The sequence below is a fragment of the Petromyzon marinus genome, chromosome 30 (genome assembly GCF_048934315.1).
Source record: "Petromyzon marinus isolate PM22_M1 ecotype Great Lakes invasive population chromosome 30, UKy_Petmar_22M1.pri1.0, whole genome shotgun sequence".
Lineage (NCBI taxonomy): Eukaryota > Metazoa > Chordata > Hyperoartia > Petromyzontiformes > Petromyzontidae > Petromyzon > Petromyzon marinus.
The window spans coordinates 9,003,168-9,024,414 of NC_133696.1; the positions used below are offsets into that span (position 1 = coordinate 9,003,168).

General features: G+C 51.9%; 2 protein-coding genes across 2 annotated transcripts in view; both read left to right on the forward strand.

Moving 5' to 3' along the window:
• Positions 1 to 1,096: 1,096 nt before the first annotated feature.
• LOC116947569 (ETS domain-containing protein Elk-3-like) lies at positions 1,097 to 8,878 on the forward strand. The gene is made up of 4 exons (XM_032963459.2): positions 1,097 to 1,303; positions 1,688 to 2,581; positions 3,640 to 3,759; positions 4,580 to 8,878. The coding sequence occupies exons 1-4, from the start codon at positions 1,097 to 1,099 to the stop codon at positions 4,679 to 4,681; spliced, it is 1,323 nt and encodes a 440-aa protein (XP_032819350.1). The 3' UTR covers positions 4,682 to 8,878.
• Positions 8,879 to 13,576: 4,698 nt separating this feature from the next.
• LOC116947570 (nuclear receptor subfamily 2 group C member 2) overlaps positions 13,577 to 21,247 on the forward strand; it is a 30,403-nt gene continuing 22,732 nt past the window's right edge. Inside the window, exon 1 of the mRNA XM_076070692.1 lies at positions 13,577 to 13,643. The gene's annotated coding sequence lies outside the window, so the exon portion shown is untranslated. The remainder of the gene's footprint in view (positions 13,644 to 21,247) is intronic.

Here is a 21,247-nt window from a genome sequence, read left to right on the forward strand (position 1 = left end):
ATGTTTTAAGCATCCCATCAGCCGCATGTGTGGGAGTGCATAATTTCGGGAGCATTGGTTCAACACAAGCAAAATTTAACTCTCAAAACGGTTTGGATATTCAGTGTCCCATCAGCAGATTCAGGCCCTGACCAGATATTGACATTGCAAGGGATCGACCCTTGTATAAACCCGTACTTTACCGTTCGGTACGCACATTATTTTGCGATGCTGCTGCGTCGGCGGTGGCGCACAGGCCCAAATAACAGCACAAAACGACTCGACGCTTCCGTCAATAACGACACTTTGTGGCCTCAAAAGGGGGAAAAGATAGCTTAAGCTTTCAGTGACGTGTCCTGTACAAGACGTCGACAGAGAAGGTTTACGCTCACGGGATTTTACGACGACGAGATAGGGCTCCTGGTTGGACCCCCCTCTGATGGTGGCGTCAGGTCAAACACAGGGGTCAGTGCCTAGATTATCTGTGAGCACCTGGACTTGAATGTCCCCGGCATTGTGAGGCACGTGGCGGCTTTGGGTGGCGATGCTCTGGACGGTCTACTCGAAGCTTCCTGCGAAGCATTGCTCCGCACGAGAGTTGTACTATGTATGTTGCACTTCTTTCACGCCGTACGTAGCCAACCGTGCTAATCGGAAGTGCAGCGGCAGGACAACAAATTAAACACAAAAAACAGTTCTAAACAAATTAGTTTTTAATCTAGACGATTTTAAAGTACATAGCTCCAGTGGCTTCCTAATAATGGAAGTGCGGTCCCAACAGCCGCAGAAGCGCACCTGAAAGAGCGAGATGCTGTGGCCATCTTTGTGTCAATGGTCAGCCAAAAGCCACATGCTGTGAGGCCGACCAGAGTTTGCGTGATGGTTTATGCTCCTTGATTAAGTTGCCGATGGTGCGTTCCGCCGTTTGGTCACCGTCTCCGCAGTCACGTGAGCGGACCGATCTCTGGTCTTCAGCTTCTGTACGAAGTAAGGTCATGTTAGGTAGTCGCTCTGCCCCCCCCCTCCCCGCCCCGCCCCGTCTGACAGGTCGGTACAGATCTCTCGTCTCTCCCCCGTGCAAGCTCCCCCCCCCCACCTCCCCCGCCCGGGGCCCATCATGGACAGCGCCATCACGCTGTGGCAGTTCCTGCTGCAGCTGCTGCTGGACCCGAGGCACGAGCAGCTCATCCGCTGGACCTCGGCGGATGGGGAGTTCAAGCTGCTGCAGGCGGAGGAGGTGGCGCGCCTGTGGGGGCTGCGAAAGAACAAGACCAACATGAACTACGACAAGCTCAGCAGGGCGCTCAGATACTACTACGACAAGGTGGGGGATTACGGGGACAGGGGGACACAGGGACACGGTGACGGGGACACAGTGACAGGGGGACACGGTGACAACTGTAAACACGTGGCGTGCCGTCTGCGTCACTCACAGCGAACGTTAAAGATCCCTGTGTCGTCGTTTACAAGAGTAGACCATCGTGTGCTGGGGCCATGGAGTAATGATAACTGGGGCAGCCGTCTGGCTGGAACCACGAACGTCGGCAACAAACAGCGAACGCACTACCTCGGGCCACACGGCATCGTCCCGGCCAGTCTCAACCTCCGCTTAGCTTCCCCAGATTCAGAGCCATTTGGCCATTTGGTCGTGAGTTGCTCCCTAACTCCCCGCGTGTGCTACCCTTCTCCCCTCCCCCACGCTCCGCAGAACATCATCAAAAAGGTGAATGGACAGAAGTTCGTCTACAAGTTCGTGTCATTCCCCGACATCATGAAGGCCGACGGCCTGCAGGGACGTGCCGGCGGGGTCAATGGCGGGGTCAGCGGCGGCGGCGGTGACCTCTCACCAAGGCCTTACGGGAGCCAGGGCCCCGAGCCAGCCTCCGGCGACTACCGCACGCTGCCGCCCCCACCATTCATCAAGGCCGAGCCGCGCAGCCCTACGCCCGCCCAGCAACGGCAGCTGCTTGACGAAGACGATGACGACGACGATGAAGAGGAGGAGATGGGTGCAGAGGACGAGGACGACGATGAAGACGTGGACCGCGATGAGGAGGACGACGATGATGAGGAGGAGGAGATGTCTTTGCTGTCGTCGGCAATGGCGTACCGCGTGGCCCCGCTGGGTCGGGCCCTGGCCGGAGGCCTCCACCCAGCGCTGGCGCTCTACGCTCTCAAGAGATCCGGGGGGACCCTGCGCGCGGTCAAGAGCGAGGGGTTCGACGGCCCTTGCAGGACGGTGATCTCCCAGCAGCAACAGCACCACCACCACCAGCATCACCAGCAGCAGCGGCACCAGCAGCAGCGGCAGCAGCAGCGACGGCCGGAAGCTCCCGATGATGACGAGCAACCGCTAAACCTGAAGGTGCAGAGGGGCCCCGTGCCGCCGCGTGGGGGTGGCAGCGGTGGCGCCGCCTCCGCGGGGGTCATCGTGTCGCCAGCGGCGTCCGGGGGCCGCGCGAAGGCCCGACCGCGAGGCCTCGAGCTTGGGCCGCACGCTCAGCTGCTGCTGCATGCGCAGGGCGGGGACGCGGGCCCACACAGCCCCTCGCTGCAGCCCCTGCTGTGCGGGGCCCTTGCGCAGGGCTTCTACGGCCCCAACGTGAGTGGAGGGGCCCTGGGCTCCAAGACACCCTCCTAACCTCGCCTGACCTCACCCGACCCGCGTGACCTCTCCTGATCTCTGCTCGTTACATAAAATGCACTGATGCATCTCGACCCCACATGACCCCACGTCGTATCGTCATACCCCTCCTAGTCACTGCTGACCCCTCTTGAACCCTGCTGACTCTTCTGACTCCTGCTGTTCTTTGTCTGCTCCTGACCCCACCTGACTTCTCCTGACCCCCTCTGACTTCTGATCTCACCTGACCCTACGGCGCCTCATTTGACGATCCCAATGCCGGTGGCTTCCTTGGCCCTCTCTTTACCCCCTTTCTGGCCCCACTTGACCCCTCATGGTCCCTGCTGATCCCCGCTTAATCTTTCTCGACCCCCCCCCCCCATCTCCTGATCCTGCATAAATCCCTCGCTGGCGCGGGGCCCGCGCGTGCTAGCACACATCTCAGAGGCAAGGGTTGTGGATCACAGAGAGATCTGTGAAATTCCAAAAGCTATGAGATGCCCAGTAAACATACAAACGTTGGGCCAACGTCAGTTGACATTGGACCAACGTTCGTCCAACGTCAAACAACGTCCAACCAACGATGATCCAACGTCCAACCAACGTTCAACCAACGTTGGCCCACATTTAACCAACGTTGCTCAACGTTAGCCCAACGTCAAACAACGACCCAAACGTGCATGCAAGTGAGCATCAGAGGGCAGTGCAGCAAAAGTGCCTGTTGTACTGCACTGCTGTGATCCCCACCTTCCCTAACCCGCACTGACCAGCGTGAAGTATGGTCAAGTCAAATAACCCTGGTGGAGAGGGGGAGGCTTTAATCTCTATTGGTGACCCTCAGATAAAATTGGCTGATGAACCTTGACCCTGCCTGTGGAAATTCCACATTTTCATGACGGGGGAGGGGGGTGGGAGGTGGGGCGTTTAGTGTCCGTCCGTACGTACGTATGACAGCGACCTCTGTTCAGATCCAACAAAGTGGTAGTGGTTTTAGCGGCGGCGGAAGGATGATGGTTTTGTGGATGCGTGTCCCTCAGACCCCGGTGCTGCTCACGCCGAGTCCGCTGCTGCCCTCGCTGCACTTCTGGAGCACGCTGAGCCCCCTGCCCCCACGCAGTCCCGGGGGGCGGCTCACGGGCTCCCACCTCGCCTTCCAGGTGGGTCACGTCACCATCTCCGCCAACATCGCCATCTCCACCACCAGGTCTTCTCCACCACCATCCCCATCTCCACCGTCATGGTCATCTCCACCGTCATGGTCATCTCCACCACCATCGCCATCTCCACCACCATCGTCATCTCCACCACCATCGTCATCTCCACCACCATCGTCATCTCCACCACCATGGTCATCTCCACCACCATCGCCATCTCCACCACCAGGTCATCTCCACCACCATGGTCATTTCCACCACCATCGTCATCTCCACCACCATGGTCATCTCCACCACCATGTCATCTCCACTGCCATCGTCATCTGCACCACCATCACCATCTCCACCACCATCGCCATCTCCACCACCATCGTCATCTCCACCACCATCGCCATCTCCACCACCATCGCCATCTCCACCACCATCGTCATCTCCACCACCATCGTCATCTCCACCACCATGGTCATCTCCACCACCATCGCCATCTCCACCACCATCGTCATCTGCACCACCATCGTCTATACTTTATTGTATTTTTTTATTTGTTTTTGACACTTGTGGTGAATGAGACTCCATCCCAAACAAGACTCCATCCTGATCTCCTGAGTGCTTATCGGGTTAAGCAAAACCCTACTTGAAAACCTGCACTCACATCGTTCACCATTTCAACTGGTAGGCCCAGTGAATCTATCATCACAGTTACGCGCTGAGTATCGTTTACTCGCAGTCCTGTGGTAACGTCACGCTATGCGTCTCTCTCCTCCCCCTCCCTCCTCCTGCCCCCCCTCCCCCGAATTCCTCCCCCCCTCGCCCCCACCCCCAGTTCCCTCCCCCGGGCGCTGCCCCCCTGCTCGGCCTCCCCATGCCAGGAGTAGACGGGGGCCCGGGCTCCCTGCTGCTGGCTCACGGCTCCCAAAAAGTGTGACTGAGCCGCACCTGGCCACACCTGGACAGGGCGTGGGGGAGGGGAATGGGGAGTGGGGGGGGGCCTCCACGGAGGGCACGGAATTGAGGGGGGCACGACATCAGCACCCTTCCTCACCACCCCATCTGTTTGGAGGGACAGGGTGGGGGGGGGAGGAGACACCCCCCCCCCCAACGGCGCTTGATTTTGGGTGAATTGCACTCCCCCTCGCTGTCTCCCTATAGCACCCCACTGCCCCGTCCCACCCCAGACACGCACATTCTACCCCCCACACCACCACCTCATTGGTCTTTGCCACCTCAATAAGGAAGGGGGGGGGGGGGGGTGAGGAGTGGGAGGTGACAATGGGGTGCTCGATTTCCCCACCCCCTAACCCCCAAAGTGGCCCGGACTGTGGTTTCTCTCTGCGCACGAACCACTGTCTAAATGTGGGTCGGAGAATGATGATGGTGGTGGTGGTGATGCTGATGGTGCTGCTTGTGATGATGCTGATGATGATGATTTGGCCGACGACGTTGCTCGGTGCTAAGTGGGACTCGCTCTCTCGTCTCATCATTCTCGGAGTCTTCGCCTTACGCTCATGCGACTTGCGCAAATACAGCTAAGAACGAAATTCTCAATCAACGAAAAGAATCGTAATCATAATGATGGATTTTGGAATCGAATCGCGAACCGAAATCGAATTTGAATACGTGTCAATCAATTGCATCGCTGGGGTGGGAATGTGGGGGTGGGGGACAGTGGTAAATTGTATTACTTCCCTGTGAATTGACCAATAACCTCACAACTGCCGCGCAGTGCTAGGACAGTTGGGGGTGTAGTTGGGGGGCAGCTAAGGGCAGCTCCAGAGCAGTCATGGTCCAAATTTGCCATATTTGTCTCGTGGCAAGTTCTGTCAGCACACACACACAGACACATGGCCCAGCCGCTTGTTGCAGAGGTTTGCGGTTTGAATCCGGCAGGCCGCCCTGACTAATACTAAGGATGTATTAACAATGACAATACCACACTCCGTCTGCTTCACAGTGAACACCAAAGATCCCGTGACGTTATCCGCAAGAGTAGGGCATTGTGTGGCGGTGTCACAGTTCAAATTTGAAACAATGACACGGCAGAGTTACTGAATTTGAATCTATATCGCTAATCATCGTTACATACAACGAATACCTGGCAGGACCCTCCGTGAGAGTCGGAGAGGCTTTCTTGGGTTAACCAAGTGGAATCGTATAATTTGTATGTATATTAAACTATATATATAAAAAAAACATTTTTTTTAAATTTGACCAGGTAAGGCCCACTGAGTTATATATCTCCTTTTTCAGAAGCGACTTGTCAACAAATGATAGCAGCCAAAATCCGGAGGCCCTGGAGAAAAATCCACATGACCACAGGGAGAACATGCAAACTCCAAATATACAGGCGTTAGGGTCGGGATCGAACCCACGACCTCCTGTATACCACGTGGGGTATTAATCGATTGAGGCGGAGGTATCAGGGCAGCTGCAGGGCCCAGCTAGCTGGTACCACGAAAAATACAATGAGACTTAAATCATCATTATCATCATCATCAACAACAGCAGGAACAGCAATGTTATTGTTATATGCAAGTGAATATTTTATATGCAGTACTAAAACTTGTTTTTTTTTACAATGTAAATATATACAATCTCGACTCTTTTGTATTCGACAATGTTTATACGAATATTTTTGTACAGGAATATCTCTGAATTTAAAGTTGATTGTGGGTGTGTTTTTAACAGGGGAGTTGCTCGGCAGCATTGATGACGTCGTCACTCCCGTTGTTGTTGTTGATGTTGTTGTTGCGAATCGGAGATGACCAGGTTCCGTAGTAGTTGTTGATACAATGAGGAACTCCCCCCACAACTCAAACCCGAGCTGCCACCCCCTCCTCACCCCTCCCCACTGCAGCACCTCCCCCCTCCCCCACCCCGTCTACAGCGGCCACGTGGAAGTCAGTCGCTCACTTCACAATCAAATCAATTTGTCAATCACGAATCGTGCCGAATATCTAAAGCCATGGGGAGGGAGGGAGGGGGGATGGTGGGAAAATTGTTTATCCACCGGAGGAGAACGAAATAAATCGACTAGATTTCTGTGTTAACGTCAAAATCTCGCGGAAGAATCCGCGCACCCGTTGGAGAAAACAAAACCCCCGATCACATGTCGCCGTTTTTGCGCCCGAAAATCGGCCGGGGGAAGAAAAAAAATGTTTCCGTTCAACAAAAAAAATCCCCACCAAATGCGTCGCTTTACGACTAAAATCTGTGGAAAATCCTCGCGCTCCCACCGCCACCACGGGCAGCGCGGGGTAACGCGGGCGGGGGGAGGTTGCTACGAGTGGCGTGGCCGAGTTGAGTTTTCTCTCCCCGCCTCTCTTCACCTGGGTTTGGAGTCGAACTTTAACGGCGCGTGCGGAGGGGTGGAGGGGGAGAGGGGTGGGAGGGCGAGGGCTGCTGGGCAGACCCCGCCGGTGTGTTCATGTGTGAGTGTGTTTGTATACGTGAACGGAGTGGTGAGAGGTGGGGGTCTACCATAAGCCACACTAAAATCAAGCACCTTCCTGGATATTTTGTATCATCCAATAGAGTACTCAGCCCCCTCAACACCCAAAGGGTGATGGGGCAGTTGTGAAAAGACTGGAGACGTTTTCCGACCTGGGTAATGATCAACTCCGGTTTGGCAGCAGAGGTCCCATTCCGAATGCTGTTTGGAAGCGACGTGGTCTGTCGCTCCACACGAAGCTCTGGGTCTTCTCGACCACAACCATGCCCTCCCTTCTCCTTGCTTGCGGAACGTGGAACTCGTCTAATAGAAACATCTGCGCCGGTTTGAAACTTTGAGGCTGACCTGCCTGGGATCCATCATGGCTTTAACCAGGCTGCATTATGTGAGGAGCTTACAAATCTTTAAAAGATCTGGACACATTCCCATCAGTGAGTTTCTCAGAAGGGCAAGGCTGCGTTGGCCGGGGTATGTAGCCCGCGTGCCCAGCCACCGCATACCCAAGCAGCTTCTGTTTGGCCAGATAGAGGGGGCTGAACAGGCACGACACGGGCTAGAGAAGAAATATACTGATGTGGTACGGGGGGATGAGGGAACCGAGTGTCCTTTCCGAAGGCCGGTATCAGCGGTGTCAAGATCGGCCTCTAGGGAGGATGCTCGTGAAGGATGCTACTTGGTAGTTGGATGGAGGCAGTCCCCCTCCAACAACAACGGAGGGCAGAGGAGCGACCCTTACAACGAGCGCAACGCCGGACAGATAAAATACAGCAAGTTGGCACAGTAGGGGGCACAGTCATCTCAGTCAGTCAACCTATGACACCTGGGTCTGTCCCGTGATCTGTCGGCGAGCCTTCGACACTTCATGTGGTCTCGAACCCGGCAAACTGGGTTCGATTCCCGCTCACGGTCAACGCCAGTGACGATTATCTAAACCGGTCCCCGGCCTCCCCGAGATCGGCTCAAATGAGTACCTGGTGGAGTGTGTAAACATCGCCACTAGGGAGACAAAGACGGTTTGGCGTGGTGCTGGCCACCAACCCCCTCGGCCTTCATAAGTGCTTGCTAAAAGCACTTGTCCCTACAGTTTGTTAAGGCTATACGGGATAACTTTGTCTTTGTGCAGGGTGTATATTCAGGTGCGTGAGTTATTGCAGGTGCGCGAGTGTGTGCAGGTGTGTGCAGGTGTGTGTGCTACGAACCCGGCGACCCGAATTCGATTCCTGCTCATGGCCAACAGCAGTGAAGATTATCTGAACTGGTCTTGGGTATCCCTTAGGTCTACTCAGCCTCAAATGATCACCTGTTGCAGTGTGTAAAGATCGCCACTGGGGAGACAAAGGCGGCCGGGCGTGGTGCTGGCCACCCACCCCCTCGTGTGCCGTGCCGGCTTTAATTAGTGCTCGCTAACAGCACTTGCCCCAACAGCATGTGTAGGCTATCATGGGGGATCTTTGTGCGTGTTAGTGTGTGTGTATGTATGTTAACCTTACAGTATTTCTCGCACACGTGGTATCGTGTTCATTGCTGCGTTGTTCTCGTTCTTGCTACGTGTGTTGTAATTAATGTCGCATCGTGAATGTGCGAGACCTGTCCTCGTCTTTGCAGAAGACGGAATGATGAATCAATGATGGAATAAATCATGAATTTGATTATTAAAAAAAACCCTCAAACTCCGATTCCTTCATTCGTCATTTGTTTACCACCACACGTGTCACGGGAACTGGCGGTGATGGTGGTGATGATGAAAGTTAAGATGATGGTGTAATAGTGATGATGATAGTGCTGATGACACTGTCGGTGATGATCGTTTTCTCTCATTTCTATTCGCTTCATTATTGTACTGGAATTAGGTTTTACGGTGTTTTCTTTTATAGTCTCGGTGACCCAGGTCGCTTGAAATTTGTATTTCCCGCGCAAGGCAATATGTTTAGGAGCTAAATGCCAATGTCGAGGTCTGCTCGCCACGAGAGGGCTTCAGGAGAGAGAGAGTTCATGTAGCTTTGCTACACTTTTTGGACAAGTCGCCCGTCTTGGTGCGCAAACTCCTGCAGACAATTGCTGCACTTCAGTTGGCGGTCGACGTTCCAAGTGAGGACTGCGACCCCCCTCAAGGGGATTGGCGCAACCCCCCCCTCCCCCCGGTCGCCTCCACCCCCCGTGATAATTGGATCGAATAAATCATTCGAGACACCACCGGTGTACGGTGGCGAGAGCGGTTCATGCGAATGCCGTCGCAAGAGGTTACCCGTTTGGCGCAGCGGTCCTTCGTTGACGATGCGTGATGAATGAATGCATGATATTTTCTCCGTCGAAGGAGCGTGGTTTACTATGTTGTCCAGAGTTAGGGTTGCATGGTCACAATCGGACCCCTGCGACTTGGCTTGCATTTTCCATTCACGAAGGCGATGTGCGCATCGGCCTGCTGTTTATGTTCTGATGATAGTTCCACCCGTGTCTACGAGGAGGAGGAATTCCAAATCCAGGAGGTGTGTTATGTCTCGAATGAGGATGTGTTTTAATCTGTTCGCCAGCGTTCTTCCGGATCTGGGCGAGGTTCTAGGATGGTGACAGCGCGAACCCATAAGGGAATCGGAACTTGAGTCCGTGGCGAGGTCTTTGTGTTGTCGTGAACAAGAAAATCCGTAAATATCATCAAGCCACTCACTCATTTATCCCACTCACTCTCGCAAACGCGACTATATCCTGGTCTCTTGAATTATCACCTAGTTACACAAACAAATAAACTTGAGACGTTGATGATGGTGGTGATGATGATTATGACGTTTGCGATAGTGATGGCTGTGTGATTAGGACGGTGCTGGTGATGGTAGTGGTGTTGTTTCTGGCGATTATGTTGATGGTATTGTTAACGTTGATGATGGTGATTATGTTGATGGTGGTAGTGATGATTTTATTCGTGATGGTGATGATGGCATTGTCAAGAGCTATTTATAATTCCAGTAAAAATGCAACGTTGGCCGAACGTTGACCCAACGTTACTGGGATATTGGTGATGATGATAACGGTGATGGCTGGTGCAGGTGATTTCCTGATATTGATGATGCTGATGGTGCTGATGACGGTATTGATGACGTCGATTATGTTGTTGTTGATGACGCTGTTGTTTATTATTATGTTGATGGTAATGATAGTGATAATCTCTGTATAATGATACTTTTATTTATGTGTATGTCTGTAACGCACCGAGACATATAGGAACATAGTAAACACCAGTTTGGCCGGGTGGTGAGGCGGGGGGTGTAAGCCACGCTGGTGAGGTCGAGGGGAGGGGTTCATTGGGCTAAGGTGTAGGGGAGAGGCCACCGTGGGCGCCACAGTGGCTAGGAGATGTTAACTATCTCGCCTGGTATACAGGAGGTCGTGGGTTAAATCCCAACCCTGACGCTTGTTGGTATATTTGGAGTTTGCGTGTCTCTCTCGCCCCGTGGTCGCGTGGATGTTTCTCCGGGTCCTCCGGTTTTCCCCTCCACATTTAGCAACATGCGTTGAGAGTATTTGGCAGCTATAAATGTTCACACGATGAGCCACTTTCGTTATCATTTGTGGGCAGGTCGCTTCTGACAAAAAAAGAGCAATATAGCTCAGTAGACCTTACCTGGTAATATAAAAAATATATCTGTTTCAAGTTTATCTTCTTGGTTATTTCGGTAAAGTCACGTAGAAGGGAAATAATAAAATAATAAAAATTAAATATAATAAAATTCTCACGACGTTTCGGCCACAACACAAGTAGCCTTCCTCAGGTGAAGAAACAAAACTGTTGGAAAGACAGCGCTCCAATGAACACTGCTAAGCTTTGCAGCGTATTTTAAGCTGGGTGGGAGGAGCAGAGCGCCTTGACAAAGGAGTTTACATATCAAAAGAAGAATTTAGCATTCAAGTAGCTGTGTTAATGTGAGAGATTAGCATGATGTTAAAGTCAGAAATTAGCATGTAACTGGGAGATTAGCATGATGTTAGTGTGAGGATTTAGCATGTAACTGGTCACGGAAGTAGCTATGTTAAAGTTAGAGTTTACATATTAACAGAGGTATTTAATATATTGACGCTAAATAACTGCAACTACCCAACTATCAAATTTTGATTTAAAGCTTTCGTGACTGCAGGGATTCATATTGTTGGTTCTTTCGGTAAAGTCACGTAGAAGGGAAACAATAAAATAATAAAAATATAAAACAATAAAATTATCACAACGTTTCGACTGCAACACAAGCAATCATCATCAGGTGTGAAAACCACAACAAGAAAATTTGGAAAAAAGTGGCGTTTTTTTAACGTTAGCACCACGGAGAGCGATTTGGCAGTTATTCACATGGACGAGTCCATCTTTTGATTTAAAGCTTTCGTGACTGCAGTAATTCATATTCTTAGTTTTTTTCGGTAAAGTCACGTTGAAGAGAAATAACAAAATATATATTTTTAATTGTTTTATATATATTTTGTTATTTTGTTGTTTCTCTTCAACGTGACTTTACCGAAAAAACTAAGAATATGAGTCCATCTTTGTTCGGAAAAGAGGAGGGGGAGACGAAAAATAATGAATGCTGTCTGAAAGCCACCTTAAGCGTGATCAATCAATTAAGACCCGAAATGCTTTATCAAATCCTTCCAATGATTGCTAAGCCAGAATCCATCTTCTCGATTTAAATTGTCTCTCTTTGTATATGTGGATAGCCTCATGAACGAATCTCTCATGGTAGCCAGATGGCTTGCAAAGAACCTCTGTCTTGGAGAAGTCAATGTCATGTGAACCTACTGAATTATAGCAGTGATCTGCCACGGCCGAGGTGTTGGTCCTACCGTGTTTCAGGTCTGCTTTGTGTTCACGAATGCGGTCCGAGACATGTCGTTTGGTTTCTCCAATGTAACTACTACCACAGAGGCAACTTAGTTTGTAGACGCCAGGGTACTGTATGTCCGGAATCACATCTTTTACAGACGGAACCAGATCACGGATTTTATGTAATGTGTTGAATCGGACCTGGATCTTGTGTTTATTCAAGATTTTGGAGATCTTTTTTGTGATCCCCGCAATGTAGGGTAAAGTGATGGTTTTGAAAGGCCCCTCAAGAGGGTCCTTCTTCATGGTTGGAGTGGTAGCTTTGCGGATTGTGTAGTCGGGGTAACCATTTGCCTTAAGAGCTTGGTGTATGTGCTTGAGTTCACTGGCTATGTGTTCCTGGTCGGATATACCTAGTTACTGTATGTTAATAGCTCAGCTTATTGGAGAGTATATTGAGTACATTGATTATATTGATGTAGTTTATATTTAGTTCTTTCACATCGGTTTATTGTATGATAGTTGGGTAGTTGCAGTCTTTAGCGTTAATATAATACATGCCTCTGTTGATATGTAAACTCTGACTTTAACATAGCCACTTCCGTGACAAGTTACATGCTAAATCCTCACACTAACATCACGCTAATCTCCCAGTTACATGCTAATTTGTGACTTTAATATCCTGCTAATCTGTCACATTAACACAGCTACTTCAATGCTAAATTATTCTGTTGATATATAAACTCCTTTGTCAAGGCGCCCTGCTCCTCCCACCCAGCTTAAAAGACGCTGCCAAGCTTAGCAGTGTTCATTGGAGCGCTGTCTTTCTGACAGTTCTGTTTCTTTACCTGAGGAAGGCTACTTGTGTTGTGGCCGAAAGGTCGTGATAATTTTATTTTATTATGTTTAATTTTTATGATTGTATTATTTCCCTTCTACGTGACTTTACCGAAAGAACCAAGAAGATGAATCCCTGCAGTCACGAAAGCTTCAAATTGTTTCAAGTTTGTTTATAGACCCCAAAGACACTGGGCTGTTGGGAATAGGAGTGCCGACATCCCGCAAGATTGAATTATACTGCTCGCCTATTGGCGTTCTCTGGCATTGGTGAGACTAGGCCACACAGAAGGCTGTCTCTGGTATAGGCCAATCAATTTCCAAGACAATGCGAGTATATGATCAGAGCATGTTTGTATTATGTTCACTACAGGTACTGCGCGTGGGTTATTGCGAACTTGATTCCAAGCAAAAGCTTTCTATCTGGTGTTTGAACATCTTAAACACCGTTGTTTTGCCAGAAAAGGTAAAACCTATTCTGATGTTTTCATAAGATTGGAGTGATGTTGAGAGGAGGGCGGATTGATGACCTCACGGGGCATTGCAGGCAGAGAGCAGATTGGGGGGGGGGTGATTGCGTCACGCGACACTGGTGAGTTGGAGCAGAGGGGTGATGACGTCACGCTAGATTGAGACGCGTTGGTGAGGATGGGGGGGGGTGACGTCCCTAGCCGTTGGGGGTAGTGAGGGAGTGGGTTGATGACGTCACGCAACATGGGTCAGGTGAACGACAGGGGGTGATGACGTCAGGAGGCGCGGGAGTGGTGAGGAGAGGGGCCAGGTTGAGATCACGCGACATTGGTGAGGCGTAGGAGTCGGAGCGGTGGTACAAACGTACATATCCGCGGGTTCACGCTCGTGTTATTATTACAGTTATTGTTCGTGACGATGATGATGGTGGCGGTGGTGGTGACGGCACTGGTGAAGATGACGAATCCTATTCCGATAGGAAAGTCTCTCCGCCCACGTGCGCCCTTTGAGAGCGCGTCACGCCACGGCAGCGGGAGCTGTTGTTGAGGTTTCCTGGCGAAACCCATGGTTTATTTTCAGCTGTACACCCATAGAACTCTCCTCTGGCCATTCCGTGGTGGTTGTTTTCGAGGAGAGGCGACCCCCAGTGTGGGGGGGCAACGAGATCCCCAGAGTCAACCTCTTCTCATCATCATCGACGACGCCGCCTCCTACCTGGTCGACTCGTTTGCCCCAAGGGCGCTCCCGCCCACATCGTCGTCTCGCTCACTGCCTACTCGCTTGACCGTGGGCCACGCAGCGCCATTCATTCACAACAAGGCCTCGCAGAGCTTTACAGAGAGTAACCAGATCCCTTAGCCCAGTCTTACTCGCTCAGAGGGGGCGGTGGGGGGGGTGACGGCATCATGGGCCGTGTTCACATTTGGGTATTGTCGAGGGCCACATGTTGGTGGCCGCCCGTGGCCCGCGGGCCTCGCAATGATGAACAACACTGCCCTAACCTAACCCCTAAACAAGTAACACTGAATAAAACCCTTAGGGGCCGCCCATAAATTATATCACGCACCTAGGGGGGGGGGGGGGGTCAGACATTTGTGACGATGTGTGACGAAAGGGGGGTGGGGGGGTTTAGAAATGTGACGTCACATCAAAATGCGCAACTTTAAATAAATGTAGACAGAACGTTCTACTTAAATAGACTTTTTAATAAATGTTTTCTCCTACAACATCAGAGTACAGCGCCACATTAAATACGCACTACAATGACAATAGTTTTAACACGATTTGAAGCATCTTTCATTGTTTTGGGGGGGGGGGGGGGCAGAGCTTTATGACGTCATATTTGAGAGGGGTCTGACTTTTTGTGACGCCGTGTGACGAAGGGGGGGGGGGGGTCAAAAATCGTCCAAAATCGCGTGACGTAATTTATGGACGGCCCCTTAACCACAGCAAGAGGTCACTTGGTAAAACACCGTGGCCTGCACTCCTTCAACGAGAGGAGGAACAGCAAATCTACTCGAACCCTCTCCCCTGAAGCACACTCCGGTCGCGGCCAGCAGACCAAAACATTGGCATCGACCTCCTGGACATATTGCTGCCATGCGCAAGGATAGGTTCCATAAAACCCTTAAAAAAGAAAACTCTCGTACAAACGAAAAAGGATAAAGAATTTAAAAGGCACGTTACCTACACAGACGGGCGGGATGCCGAGTGAAATCAGATCTGTTTTAAGACGAGACCTGAAAGACTCAGCCGACTGTGTCTCCTGATGTTCTGGGGAAGAGCGCTCGTCCACAGACGAGGAGGAGGTCTGGGCCAGGATGTCCCAAACTCCAGCCCTCACGACTCACCCCCCCCAGCACATCAGGCGACGTCCTAATTTGCTCATCCCCATTCAAATACAATAACAATTAACTTGTCCTACGCCGTACGCGCCCGATGGTTGTTAACCACGTCCCACGTGACGCGCTAAGCGATTAACGCTGTCGGCATCACGTGGAACAGGTGTACACGCACATATGGAACACGTGTACACACACGCGCACACTGCTATCTCAATCTTAATATGAATATGCTCCAATATAACGGACAGCGTTAATGTCTTAGCTTGTCACGTGGGACGTGTTTAATAATCATCGGGCGCGTGCAGCGTGGAACGGGTTAATCAGGGCCAGGGTAGGGGTCGACAACCAAAACAACAAGAGCCTTTTTTCAAAGTCGGTAAAAAACCACAATATATTAAGAGGCGCAATGCACGTGGTCCTTAATAAATAACGTCACGAAACAGTCCTTAAGGATCCGCATGCGGCTCCGGAGTCGCAGGTTGCCGACCCCTGCCCACAGTAAACAGGACTTTCATGGTGAATTTGACTTCCATGGTGAACTGGACTTTCATGGTGAATTTGACTTCCATGGTGAACTGGACTTTCATGGTGAATTTGACTTCCATGGTGAACTGGACTTCCATGGTGAACTGGACTTACATGGTGAACTGGACGTTCATGGTAAACTGGACTTCCATGATGAACTGGACTTCCATGGTGAACTGCCGTTTAAATGGTGACCTGGACGGATATGGTCAGGGGTCTACAACCAAAATAACAGGAACCGACTTTTTTTTCGAATTTCAAGAGCCGCACTGCAGTCCTTAAAGAGCCGCATGCGAATTCGTAGCCGCAGGTTGCCGATCCCGGGGTCGTGCGGCACTGAATCAGGGTTAAGGCCAGGTTAGTGGTTGCGCTTAACACGGACCCTGGCGCAAAGAATGAAACGCCTCCCCCACCCACCACTGTCTTGCCAACCATATTTTACACCCCCCCCCCCATTCGCAGCCGGGCCACTGGTGCCCATTCGGCCCGTACGAGGCCCCCCGCATGCACAACCCGCGATTGCTGTAGACACGCCGTTCGACAAGACTCAGGTGCACGATATGCTGTGGCTGCTGACAACGCGAGTTTGGTGTCGAATTGAATTACGCGAATATATATGTACCGTGATATCCGCAAACAGGGCGTAATGCTGTAACATTTACAGCTGGAGCTGTCTGGGGCTGAGCTCCGGAAAAAAAAGTTTTTTTTTCCTATCGCAATCCCCGGGTGATCTGCTGGGGTTTGGTAAGAGAGCTCCGTATGGGAGCACACCCTTACCAGGAGCTCTGAGCCCTAGCATTTGAGTTGTGTCCGGGTGCGCTGGCTGGGAGGTAGACGGGAGCGAGTGGAGGGACCGGCAAGAATGAATCGTCCCCAGGTTCGCACTCTGGCCTGCGATTCACGGTGGCTGGCTTTGTGTGTAATGTCGTGGTTAGCGCACGGCGACACAAACCCGGCTGTTCCGAGTTCGATTCCCGCTCACGGCCAACACCGGTCCTGGGCCTCCTCTAGGTAGACTCAGCGTCAAACGAGTACCTGGTGCGGTGTGTAAACATCGCCACTCGGGAGAAAAGGCCGGGCGGGCGTGGGGTTGGTCACACCATCCCCCTCGTATGTATGTTGAACTTCTTTCGCACCGTACCTAGCCAACCGTGCTAATCAGAGGTGCGAGGGAAGGACAACAAACTGAACATGAAAAGCAGTTTTCGTATGTCGTGCTGGTCGTGCCGGCCTTGAGGTGCTCGCTAACAGCAGTTGCCCTCAGTCTGTTGAAGGCTATACGGGGGATCTTTGTCTTTGTATGTGTGTGGGGCGGGGGGTGTTTGGGGTCCTGCCCGTGTGGCAGGAAGAGCTGGAAGTCTCCTGAATTCAGGCGGAGCGGATCTGGCCCGGAACACGGAAAGCGGCACAATGGCAGCCGCAGGAAGCGGAGTCCTCGGAACACGAGGGCGGGGGGGGCGACTGGGGAGGGGGAGGGAGGCGACTGGGGTGGGTTGTTGGGGGGAACTGTCTGGCCCGGTGATTTCTCCATCCGCTGTGGCTGGCTGCCGTGGTGGGTGTCTGTCTGGTTGTAATAGTGGTTGGCTAAATGGTTGGATGGGTGGTTGGGTGGCTAGATACCTGAGTATATAGATGGATAGGTAGCTGGTTTGGCTGGGTGGATGGCTGCGTGGGTGACTGGATAAATGGATGGCTGGCTGCGTGGGTGGCTGGTTGGTTGGCTGGGTGAGTGGCTGGATGGATGGCTGGTTGGGTGGGTGGCTCGATGCCTGGGTAGATAGATGGATTGGTAGCTGGGTGGCTGGGTGGATGGTTGCGTGGGTGGTTGGCTGGGTGAGTGGCTGGCTGGGTGCCTGACTGGCTGGGTGGCTGGATGTCTAAGACCTCGATTCAACGAGACAGCCGTGGAAAATAGGTACCAGTCGCCTGTAGTTGGCTTACCAGGTGTGAGTGGCTGGCCAGCGTGCTGGGTGCGTGCTCGGTTAAGTCCTGGCTGTCGCGGGGATGGAGGGGGTGCAGGGAGAGGGGGAGGAGGGAGGGAGCCACGCGAGGAGATGTGCCTCTGTGTACGGAAGCGCCGTCAGCCCGCGCCCTTCTCCGTCCCAACAATGACGGGAAGGGGAGGGGGTGGGGGCGGGGGCAGCGGGGGTGGGGGGCTCTCCCCCCCGGCGCGGGCGATTCCCGTAAGAAGCCGAGCGGGGTGTGGGGGGGGTGCCCCTCGGGCTCAGCTCACGGCGGTTCTAATCTCCCGTTCGCTTATCTCTGCGCCGCGTGTCACCGCTACAAGCCACAGAGAGAGAGAGAAAGAGACACGCACACTGGAACAAAGACAAAGCATCACCTCCGTATTGCCTTTTCGGGCTGTCGCAGCAAGTGTTGTCAGCGACTACCTTATGACTGTCGGACACACACACACACGCGCGCGCAGACGCATGGGCCACCCAGATGTCGACCCAGCTACCCATTCAGGCGTTTGCCGCTTGTTGCAGAGGTTCGCGGTTTGATCCGTCGGGCCGCCCTGGTTAACACTGCGTGGTTCATTATCTCTAGAAAACCGAGCCGTCTTGCTTCACTCACAATAGAACGTTAACGCTCATTCCGTGACGTCCTTCGGAAGAGCAGGCCATTGTGTGCCTGCCTCATGGTCGATATTTGCCAAATTGTATTTTTTTAAACGTCACGCCAATTGATCAGTTTGGGAAACATTACAATACGTCGACCTCCGACTGCGATAATTTGTCAGGACCCTCTTGAAAAAGAATATTGAGACTCCTACAGGGTAAGCGAGCGTAATAATGCATTCCTAATTACAAACACACGGCATACAACGACCGCTTTCAAACTCGATTTATCGGTGCCCAAAAGTCATGAACCGGTAACCAATTACAGCAATACATTTAGGTCATTAATGGGCAGTACAGAGATTAAAACCTGCACCGATTGCCAGGGCCGTGCGTAGAGGAGGGATGCGGGGGCCGTGCAAATTCCACTGTGGGCCCCCCCACGTTTTCAAATTAAACCGTGAGCTCGAAGCGCGCCCCCCTCCAAAGCATGGGGCCCAGGGCGGTCGCTCCGATACGCCTTACCCTAGGGACGGCTCTGCGAATTGCTTCAACTGCCGCCCCGGGAGATCGAATGGAGTCGAACGGGCAACTCCCTTCGTTGCTTCGTCGGTGTTTACAACGATGAATATTTTGTTTTGTATGTTCATTGCAATAGACACATAAATCTGTGTGGGAAACGTTAATCGGTTTTAACCAATTTTCATGCGGTTATCGGTGATGTAAAAACAAGTTACGATTTCAACAACCATCGAAATGAAAGCAGTGTGTGGGTTTGGCCGTATGACTACGTACGGGTTTTCTGTGTGTTTGTATGTGCCATGCGCGTGTGTGTGTTTTGCCGTGTGTGTGTATGTGTGTGTTTGGCCGTGTGTGTGGGTATGTTTTTCCGTGTGTGCGTATGTGCCATGCGTACGTGTGTTTGGCCGCGTGTGTGTATTGCCGTGTGTATGCATGAGTGCGCAATGTGCCTGGATCTGCGAGTACTCACGATAAAAAGTTCGGCGTGCATGTGTACGCACGCGTGTGTACGCACGCGTGTGTGTGCACGCGTGTGTGTGTGTGTACGCGTGTGTGTGCGTGTGTACATGTGTGTGTACGCGTGTGTGTGCGTGTGTACATGTATGTGTGTACATGTGTGTGTGTACGCGTGTGTGTGGGGAACGGTGGTGTCGCGGTTTGCGCGCTGCGCTACGAACCCGACGACCCGAGTTAGATTCCCGCTCACGGTCATCATCGGTGGCGAATATCTCAACCGACTCAGCCTCGAATGAGTACCTGTAGTGTGTAAACATCGCCACCGGGGAGACAAAGGCGGCTGGGGGTGGTGCTGGCCACCCACCCACTCGTGTATGGTCTCGCTCACAGCACTTGGCCCTACAGTGTGCTAAGACTATAACGCAACTCGAGTTCAATTCCCGCTCACGGCCAACATCGTTGGAGAAACGAGTACAAGCACCTAATACCGAGTGTCGGTGGGTACATATCAGCACTGGGGGAGACAAAGGCGGCCCGGGCGTTGGGACTGACCGTGGCACCCGCTTGCGAGCGGCCCTTTAATAGGTGCACGCAAACAGCACTGGCCCCAGCAGACGTCTAGAGGCTCTGGGGGGTCTTTGTCTTTGTGCCCTGCACGCGCTGATAACTGTCGGCGCCACGCTTCCCAGGGGAGGGGTCCACACGCGCAGCTCCAGGAAGGAGGGACGGAAGGGTCTGGTGTGGTGCGGGTCCCTGGAAAGGGCAGGTCTGCTGTGTGTGTGGATAGAGAAGGGCAGGTCTGCTGTGTGTGTGTGGTTAGAGAAGGGCAGGTCAACTGTGTGTGTGGATAGAGAAGGGCAGGTCTGCTGTGTGTGTGTGTGGATAGAGAAGGGCAGGCCTGCTGTGTGTGGTTAGAGAAGGGCAGGCCTGCTGTGTGTGTGGATAGAGAAGGGCAGGCCTGCTGTGTGTGTGGTTAGAGAAGGGCAGGCCTGCTGTGTGTGTGGTTAGAGAAGGGCAGGCTTGCTGTGTGTGTGGTTAGAGAAGGGCAGGCCTGCTGTGTGTGTGGATAGAGAAGGGCAGGTCTGCTGTGTGTGTGTGGTTAGAGAAGGGCATGTCTGCTGTGTGTGTGGATAGAGAAGGGCAGGTCTGCTGTGTGTGTGGTTAGAGAAGGGCAGGTCTGCTGTGTGTGTGGATAGAGAAGGGTAGGCCTGCTGTGTGTGTGGATAGAGAAGGGCAGGTCTGCTGCGTGTGTGTGGTTAGAGAGAAGACTTTGTGAATAATTAGTGTGAATATTCTTGGTTCTTTCGGTAAAGTCACGTAGAAGGGAAACAATAAAATAATAAAAATATAAAACAAAAAAATTCTCACGACGTTTCGACTGCAACACAAGCTGTGGTTTTCACACCTGATGATGATTGTTTGTGTTGCAGTCGAAACGTCGTGATAATTTTATTTTTTATATTTTTATAATTTTATTGTTTCCCTTCTACGTGACTTTACCGAAAGAAACAAGAATATGAATCCCTGCTGTCACAAAAGTTTTAAATCAAAAATTCGTGTGAAGTTGACCCCTTCCTTTTGGCGTGAGGTCGGATAATTCAAAGGATCGGTTCCGATGATCACTCTCAACAACAGTTGGCCCGTTACCGAGGAATCAAACTCAGGTGGCCGGGTTGGTGGTGCAGTGCGCCTAACCACTGCGACCAATTCTGAAGATCCTGATACTCAACGGGATCAATTAACGCGTTAGATAATGGATGATGCCCGCTATGAGTCTATGGGTAACGTCTCAGAACCCGAACGTCTTGGACTATAACGTCCTCTAGCGGACACAGGCCAGGCTGACGCGTCCGAGACTGCGGAGTCGCTACTGCATGCTAACTACGGTACACTCTACTTGTCTAGCCTCTCTAGTGCTATAAAGAAGGGCCATTGCCTGAAACGTCGCCTATTTTATACTTTTCCTTTCAAAGCCACACCGTGTTACTGACGAAGCGTTGAGGGATTTTTTTAAAATTATTATTTG